Source organism: Saccostrea echinata, unplaced genomic scaffold (genome assembly GCF_033153115.1).
Source record: "Saccostrea echinata isolate AGI-Se365-2 ecotype Australia unplaced genomic scaffold, CSIRO_AGI_Sech_v1 ptg000003l, whole genome shotgun sequence".
NCBI classification, from domain to species: Eukaryota; Metazoa; Mollusca; class Bivalvia; order Ostreida; family Ostreidae; genus Saccostrea; species Saccostrea echinata.
Window position 1 is genome coordinate 9,143,775 of NW_026889752.1, and position 9,378 is coordinate 9,153,152.

At 31.2% G+C, this 9,378-nt stretch overlaps 1 protein-coding gene across 1 annotated transcript; it reads right to left on the bottom strand.

Annotated features, from left to right (window-relative positions):
* Nucleotides 1–1,525: 1,525 nt before the first annotated feature.
* LOC133178558 (actin, cytoplasmic) lies at nt 1,526–4,496 on the bottom strand. The gene is made up of 2 exons (XM_061313265.1): nt 4,307–4,496; nt 1,526–3,578 (listed from the first exon to the last, which is right to left on the bottom strand). Exons 1-2 carry the CDS (start codon nt 4,430–4,432, stop codon nt 2,574–2,576), a joined length of 1,131 nt encoding a protein of 376 aa, XP_061169249.1. The 5' UTR covers nt 4,433–4,496; the 3' UTR covers nt 1,526–2,573.
* Nucleotides 4,497–9,378: the final 4,882 nt, after the last annotated feature.

Consider the following 9,378-nt stretch of genomic DNA (forward strand, 5'->3'; position numbering starts at 1 on the left):
ATGCTATCAATAAGGAATATTTGTATCAAGGCACTAAACATCGTTTTTGAAAGGAGGTGGGCAAAAATTGAAACTAAACCTTAAAATTATTTAATGTAATAAGGCAAAACACTATCTTTCTATTTTGGTTCTTAAAGGGAACTATTTCTTTTCTTTTAAATTTGAATGATGTTAATCGGATTAAGGGATTTACTTTTCCTTATACCCTAGTTGAACCAAAACTTTGACAAAGAAAAGGAAAACCGGCACATGCAATCTATTTTGTGAGAAGGGGTTGGGGGTTGGTTCCAACATTATCTGACAAGAAAAACATTTGGAACATTTGACTATCTGCGACAGTGTGTGTGTGTGAGGGTGTGTGTGTGTGTGTGTGTGTGGAGGGGGGGGGGGGGGGCTTTCATCGAGCATTCTCATTCTAAATTAACACTCAAAGATTATGATCGAAAGAAGTGAGAGATAGCCACCCCACCCCTTGTGCTATTCAAGTTGTTAAATAGCCTGTCAAGAACATTTTTTTTTAAAAATCCCCTTGTGTTCTTTCTAACTTTCTAACACAAATGCAATTGATTTTTTTATGTGTGTGCCAAATCCAAAACTGTGAGGTTAAGTGTATCTATAGGGAATGATAACGCTGCAATTCTAATTACTCGAGTTCTTTTCGAGTTATCATAAAGAAACTTCGAAATTAATCAACCAAAAAGACACTTTATCCACCTAGAAATTTTATAGAGATCCGTTGGTTTTGTTTAAGATATTACCTAAGTATACCCTAACTAAGGGACAATCCTCGTTTACGTATTTTTACTTCATAATGTTTTTGAAATGCTTACGAATGCTGAAAGAACTGTATTCTTAATTTGAAAATACAAGGCTTTTATTTCAGAATTCATGAATCGAATTGATGTGTACCATACTTCACAAAATTGACTTTTCTATTTTATTTCTATCGCACAATTTTAAGTTCAAATTTTATGGTTGTTTAAGATCACGTGACATATCCAAAAAAATTATGCAACACAAAGGTTATGAAATGTGTGTCAACAACGCGCACGAAATATAAAAAAAAGGGAAAAGGAGCTGAGATGAAATTTATAATAAACTGCTTCGACTTTCTTCCAGTAATTTTTGTGAAGAAATTGAAAATCAAACCTTTTCTCTTTTGAAAATTTTAGTGTTTTTTAAATTATTATTTTAAAATTTAAGGATAACTTTTAGTTACTTATAAGTTACTTATAAGTGCATCATGTTTTAGATCTCTTACTTTATGTACTTTTTATACATAATTCTAACAGAAAAAAAATGAAAACTACATATAAAAGAATATCATTTTTGAGATCCCGTAAGTTTCTCTCTGATAACGACCTTTTTCTTACTAATCTTGTTTAAGAAAAGGGAAAAAAAGAAAAAGAAAACAAAATTGAAATCATATGTAAAACATTTCTATGAGAAAAGGTATAAAATTTCGAAAAAGACATATTTCATTACAGTACTGCAACTTCACGCAGAACAAATCGTAAAAGTCATCAAATTTGCAAATAATTTTATTATTTTTCAAAATGCTTCAAGATTATAATAAGTAACTTTGATTAATAAAGCTTTGATTTTAATTTTTCAAATGCCGTATAAAATATTCAATTTTCTTATAGAAAAAAAAAAATTCTCGGTAATAAACATCATATTTTAAAAATATTGCAATTTCTTGCAATTTGGCCTATTGAACCTTTTACATCTCAATCCGTGAGACTTAGTCATCTCTAAATTTATTTAACAACTAAATACACTGTAACAACATGTATATTAAAACACCAACCAACTTATCCACATTCAGGTTTTTTGAAGATTAATTTGGGTAAAAAATCTTAAAATGAAACTGTGTTGAATTAAAAACATACTCAATATTTTTTTTTAATATTATTTCAGATGTTACAATCGATTACCTTTGCTCTGTCCGAGTACCAGCAAAACTGTTATTACAATAGTAATCCCTAATTTATAATAATGGTTTGATAAACTATAATAATACGATAATCAAACTTTGTTTGAACTGCATTAAATTTCCTGATAAGAAAGGAACATATATCAGGGATATTTTGTTGCCGAGGACGGCGAGATGCATTTCAAAAAATGTATAATTTTAAGTAAAAAGGATGCTGATGTGAATATTTGTTTATTTTTCGTAAGAAAAAAAAAGGCTCAAATGGCTTTACTTTGCTTTACTTTTCTTAATATGTTGGATTGGCATATGTGTATGACCTCTGAGTATCTTCAGGCTACGTATGACCGTGGTATTCTTAAATCATGTTTTTAATTGTTACAGAACTTAAAATAAATGTGCTTTTTTGACATATCTCTTCTATAGTAACGGAATAAAAACAATCATAGTATATTTTGATTTAATGGTTTTTTTTTATATATATGAGTAACTTTATGAGTAACAAGCTGCACAAGTACATAGAAAGAACACAGTATAAGAAATATATGTGTATATAAATGAAATTACATGTTCTTGCATAGGAAAATATAAAAAGCAATTCTGAAAAAAAAAGCTAGATTATCTTTACGTTCACTATGACTTAGAAGCACTTTCTATGCACAATAGAAGGACCGGATTCGTCATATTCTTGCTTGCTGATCCACATCTGTTGGAAAGTGGAGAGGGAGGCAAGGATAGAACCGCCGATCCAGACGGAGTACTTCCTTTCAGGTGGAGCAATGATCTTTATCTTCATTGTCGGGGGAGCTAAAGATGTGATTTCTTTTTGCATACGGTCAGCAATACCTGGGTACATGGTTGAACCGCCAGACAATACTGTATTTGCGTATAAGTCCTTACGGATATCGACATCACATTTCATGATGCCGTTGTATGTTGTTTCATGAATACCAGCAGACTCCATTCCAAGGAAAGAGGGTTGAAACATAGCTTCTGGGCATCTGAATCGCTCGTTGCCAATAGTGATGACCTGGCCGTCGGGAAGTTCGTAACTCTTTTCCAATGACGACGATGATGCAGCTGTTTGCATTTCCTGTTCAAAGTCCAGCGCAACATAGCACAATTTCTCTTTAATGTCTCTAACAATTTCTCTCTCAGCTGTGGTTGTAAAAGAGTAACCACGTTCTGTGAGAATTTTCATAAGGTAATCAGTAAGATCACGTCCAGCAAGGTCCAATCTCAAGATGGCATGTGGGAGGGCGTAACCTTCATAAATGGGTACTGTGTGAGTGACACCATCTCCAGAGTCCAGTACAATTCCAGTTGTACGACCAGAGGCATACAAGGAGAGTACTGCTTGGATAGCTACGTACATTGCTGGAGTGTTGAAGGTTTCGAACATTATCTGTGTCATCTTTTCTCTGTTTGCCTTAGGGTTGAGTGGGGCCTCGGTTAGGAGAACAGGGTGTTCTTCTGGGGCCACACGGAGTTCATTGTAGAAGGTGTGATGCCAGATCTTCTCCATGTCATCCCAGTTGGTAACAATACCGTGTTCAATGGGGTATTTGAGGGTAAGAATACCTCTCTTGCTCTGGGCCTCATCTCCAACATAGCTGTCCTTCTGCCCCATGCCAACCATTACACCCTGAAGAGTAATTTTTTTTTTTTTTTTATTTAAAAAAAATCTTGTAAAAAATCCATTATAAAGTCCATGTTTTATTTATTAAACTTTATTTTCAGGTGAAATCAGTCCTCTAGTGGAGAATTTTTGCAGCTATATTTTTAATTGATTCAAGTTTCCTTTTATAATACATCTGAGAGACACTGGTGCTTGCTATTTTACAGGAATGTATTTCTTATTGAACTAATAGCTTAATTAATCATAAGCATTTTTAAAAAAAAAAAAGTAGTATAATTAAAAAAAAGTTCCATAGTTTCTCACATCTAGTACTTAACTTGTGAATAATTCAAATTGCTTTGTAATGCTTGTACATCACTGCATTTGATTTATATATTAACATTTATTAGGTGTTATAGATGGTACACTTAAATATGCATTCATACACATAAAATTGTGGTATTTAATTCTTATTCTGTTTCCATTGCATATAATTTGATATTGTTTGAATATTTTCATGCTGTTTTTACAATCCATTTTGCCACGCCCTAGTCATGTATCTTCCTACTATTTTATGTATATTTGCATGATTTTATAGTCAATTTAAAAAGTGAGGCAAATGTTCCAAATTTGCAAGTGAATAATGTAAGTAAAGATTTTCTGGGCAGTATAATAAATAGATATTAGACCCAAAACGTATTTCGTGTGATTGAGGAAAAATTCTCATTCATGACAAATTTATCTTTTATCTTTACCTGATGTCTGGGGCGTCCCACAATGGAGGGAAACACAGCTCTGGGCGCATCGTCCCCAGCGAATCCAGCCTTGCACATTCCAGATCCATTATCAATAACTAAAGCTGCAACATCTTCGTCACCCATTTTTCAGATGCTAAAAGAGCTTACACTACTGGCGTGTTATAAGGTGTGACTTTTTAACACTGAGGAAGTCAGCCGTTACAGTTGTTTAAATACGGCAAACAGACACAAAGTCAAGCAGAAAAAAATTGCCTTATATGGCAAAAGCTGCATTGCTATAAATATCTATAATGACTTGCCCTAATGCACAGGGAGTTTGTATGTGTGGTATGAGAAATACTAGAATGCAGCAGACGACTTTGTTTATAAGGCATGAGGTGTTAATAATGGTTAAAAATGCAGAGTTCAGCAAACTTAATATGTATATAATATCCGTCAATAAAGTTGAAACGTGGATGTCCCCTCCCAAATATTTGTTTGTTTGTCTGTGTGTAACTTATAAAACATCTTAAAGCTTTGTATATAAACATCGAAATGAAAGAATCCATTCCTTTTATTTCTTTTTGTTAATAGATTTGTGCGAAATTAACATACATTTCTTTTTCTTTTCTTGTGGTACTTTGGACCTCTGTTCACGCTTATAAATTTTTGCTTTAAGGTATGTCACTCGTGAAATTTGTTATATCAAGGATTTTTTGAGAAGTATATTTTGGATAAGTACTCATATAATATGACTCAAAATCGCAGAGAAAATGGGGGGTCAGTGTGCATCTAACTGAGCTACGGTACAATTAAGTTGACCTCTTTGCACTTAAATTGTAACTCTATGGTTAATCGCTTTAACCGTTATTATATTTTATAAGATGTAACCATGGCAATTAACATAACCTTATTTTACGTAAAATAGTTTGAATAATGTTTATCATTGAACAAATCATGCAAATTAATGTGCGTCAATTATCGTGTGACCTTTTTGCACTGAAAAAGTCTCATATTTGGGGTATTAAAAATCTAGATAGGCAATAGAATATTTTCTTGTATCAAACCTTTTACGACTTAAGTGCTGATCGGTCAAAAGTATCGAGTAGTTTAAAATAATGAAAGAAAACGTTGGGGTCAGTGATGTAAATTTTGAAATATTGGTCAAAATATGCAATTTCAGGCAAAAAACTGTGTAAATTTTATCTCGACTTCCTTAATATATCTTCATTTCTTGGCAATGTTTGTTAAGCGAAGGTGTAAATTTTGTTATAAATATATAAATCGAGACCTATATTTAATATTCCAGGCATATCATAACGGAAAATATTCTCTGAGTAAAAGTATGAGAGGCTAAAGTTCCAAGATATCAAATTTAATAAATGTGTAGATTTGCAGAATTTTCTGCTAAATATCCTTCCGCCACAAGAAATAGTCCCTTATAAATCTTGCTTCTTTGTGAATTTTTGAGCAGTTTTTTAATTGAATGTTGAACATTTTACACTGTTTAATTTAAATATGTTATAAAGATTGAATTGTAATAAATAGTTTTTAAGTAAGAGGTTCTGACTGAAATTTTCTAAAAGGCTGACGAGTGACATACCTTAACACTAAATGATTTTCGCATAGGTATAGGTATCTAATTTATAATTAAAATTCAAACAATTCCAGGATAAACAGAAACAGCATTTTAACTTGACAATCTTATAGAGGAACGCTAGCTATTTATCTCTCTTATCAGAGGGTAGAAGAACCTTAACTGCTTGCATTTTCGATTTCCTGCTAAATCTATCAGTTTTGAACAAAATTGTTTTCATTACAATCAAATAAAATGACGACAGTCGTACTTAGATGTAAGTGTATATTCAAGCAAAGCTGCCAAACTACTCACAACTACACTTTTCACTCTGTGTTTGTTTATTTATTTGTTTACCTTATATCAGTTATTTGAGTATTCATATTCGACAAAAAATCGTAAGGAGAAAATAACACACTAAATAGATTTGATAAAATGTGATGAACTTAAGTAACTGTGGGTATTGAATTCTGAAACCAAATATAACTTATAAAAAATTAACTTAAGAGTAGCATGCGCGCTCTTATTTGTCTCTTTAATTTTCCAGACTTTTTTGACATACATTAATAAATATAGAATATAACCCTACATTATATTTTTAAAGAGATTTTTCATGTGAACACAGCTCAGTAGAGGTAATGGGGATATATTGTTTTAATCTTCCCTTTTTCTAACAGGAGAAAAATGGAAATAATATTGTGCTTCTAAAATATTTAATATGTCAGAAACAAGGATCATGATTCATAATACCATTTTTTTTTAAATTTCATCTTACCATTTAAAAAATTCATTGCTATAAAATTGATGACAGACGACATGTTTCTTTTCAACACTCATTTTCACATGATAAGGAGTGTGGAAATTGGAAACTTCAATGCAACAATTTATGAGGTATGTTTCACATGTTCCAGTCCAACAACGATCATTAGGTTGAAGTTGTTCCCAGTAAGTTTTTTTCCAGGCTTGTAATAATCAATATCAAAATAAAAAAAATAAATAGATAAAATAATAAATAAATCATAAAATTTCTACTTAATTTGAATATGCATTAAAAAAATATATGGTGAATGACATTGACAAACATACACTTGATTTCTTATATCTTCTACGTGTCTTTTTTAAAGGAGAGATGGTTACCGAATAATACAAAAACTGTGAAGATTTTACTACATGTATACACTAAAATAATGATTTACACGAAACCTATCAATAATGATCTGAATTCTTGTATATTTAGAGTAGGCAACAGCTGAAAGCGTATTGCATATCCCTTACAATTTTACTCTTACAGATTTGAAAAAAAAAATTCACCTACACTTAGCTGAATATTAGCATATGGTTGTATATGATGAAATTTAAATCATATGTAGATTATTTTGAAATTTGTCCACTTAGTTTACTAAAGGCTTCAGAAAAAAAAGTCGCATGATCAAAAAAAAAAAAAAAAAAAAAAAGAAAAGGTTGCTTTAATTTTTTACCAGTTGTATATGGACTTTTAATTTTTAAAATTCAAGTTGTGTGACTCATCTTTTCAACATAGTTATAGCTTTCATTTTGGTCGGATCGATATTGTCGTTTTCCAGATGTTACGCGCTGTGCAACAAATTTTGCGGACTGTGAATTAGTAACAAAATAAAATATCAGCAATTTCCTTTATTTCATTTTACTGGTTTTATATATAAATTAACTTTTTGGGATAAAAGGACAAATAAACGCGTGTATATAATTTCCGGCTATTTCGCATAATACCTGAAAATCTTCCCCTTTAAAAGGAAAGTAAATATTCTGTGTTATGTTTAATAAGTATGCCCTTTGACATTGATCTAAAACAAATTTCCTTCTTGGCATGAAGTTTTAGTACTTCGATAAGGTGAATATAGCAATGACCTTGTTTCAAATAATGAAAAATTATATATACCACTCATACCAAATTATACAGTCCGGAAATATTGAGAAAATCATATTCTTAATATAATAGTGAAAAACAATTACTTGTACATGAAACGAGAGGCTCGCTCACCTATGTATCCTTAGCACTGTTGTTCTCTAGATAATTTATAAAAGATATGATTTCTAATGAAAACTTTTAACCCCATATTATGGCCTCACTGCATCTGCGATGGGTCATGACTTGACCATAATTGAATCCACATATAAAGATGTTTCATGCTTAGAATGACCTTGCTGTTCTGGAGGGAAGTCTTAGAGACCACAGTTTGGAGGAATTCGAATCCAAACAAATTACGATTTAGTTTTTCGAATCTTCTTATATTCTGAACATGTCCTGAAAATCCCTCCCCCCCCCCCCCCCAAAAAAAAAAAAAAAAAAACTATAGTTAACTATAACAGTTTACTATGCATGCTATAGTCAACTATAGTTTACTTTAGCATCGAAGTTTTTACTTTTATAGTAAATCAAAGTTTTTAATTAGTAAATTAAATTATTTTTACTATGGATTTCAGATTGTTATATTTTATGTTTTAAAATTCATACATGCACATTTTTTTAATATTTAATGGGAGTATTACTTGTACATTCCTGTCACATTAGATAATGTCCTTTATACATGTGCATGTGTTTTCCCGCAAAATTTTTTACTGAAAATAGTCCGTCATAACACTATTTTTTTTTACCTTAATAAAAAGAAGATGCACCAAGAAAACGCGCAAAATGCCTATTGTGCAACAAATAAGTTAGTGAAATTTAAATCTCCATCATGATAAAACTTTCTATGATACTTCATTTAACACTAGCGTACATGTATACTTTATGTAATAATCTTCACAAATAGCAACAATCTCAAGAAGATTGAAACTATTAGTCTATGAAATAGCATACATACACCAAACAGGGTTAAAACGTTCAATTCTTCATTCTAAAACACAATTTTTCCATATGAGTGGTTCTTCGCTCCATTTTTTGTTTCAAAGATTATACTCAAAGTATGTCAATAAATATATTCTTTGGTTAAAAAAACATTGAGCAAAGACCCATTATACCTTTAAAATACTCTTTTATGACATAACATTCGTATCTTTCCGAGATATATCAGAAGACTTAGTCCATTTATTAAAGGGCTATATCACAAACTTGAATTAAATGCAATAATTGGTATGAGCGGTATAGCATAGTGGTTATCTAGTTAGTCTCGGGTGAAAGATTGATACTTAAGATTTGGTACCCTAGTATACCATTTTTTTTAAATCATAGAATGATTTTTGTTGAAAGAATTTTCTTCAGAAAAATTTTGCTTGTCATAGTTTCATACCTTTCAATGATAAAGAACTTTCAATAACTTAATTCACACTTTTATACAATTGAAACTACAGGCATTTTGAACGCCCATCTCCTTTTTGGGAAGAAACGTACATCCATAATAGCATGACTTGAAATGCAACAAATATTTTAATATCCGTGTCCTGTGTGAAGGAAGTAACTCAAATAGACTTGCGCTGCATTCATAAGCCTGAATAATTCATTAGAACTTGCACAATTCAACATATAAGTTAACAC

Bases quoted from the DNA above. Each gene is read 5' to 3' on its own strand.
- LOC133178558 (XM_061313265.1), bottom strand. From the start codon at position 4,432: ATGGGTGACGAAGATGTTGCAGCTTTAGTTATTGATAATGGATCTGGA. The intron at 3,579-4,306 runs GTAAAGATAAAA...ATTACTCTTCAG, and splicing joins TGGGACGCCCCAGACATCAG to GGTGTAATGGTTGGCATGGG.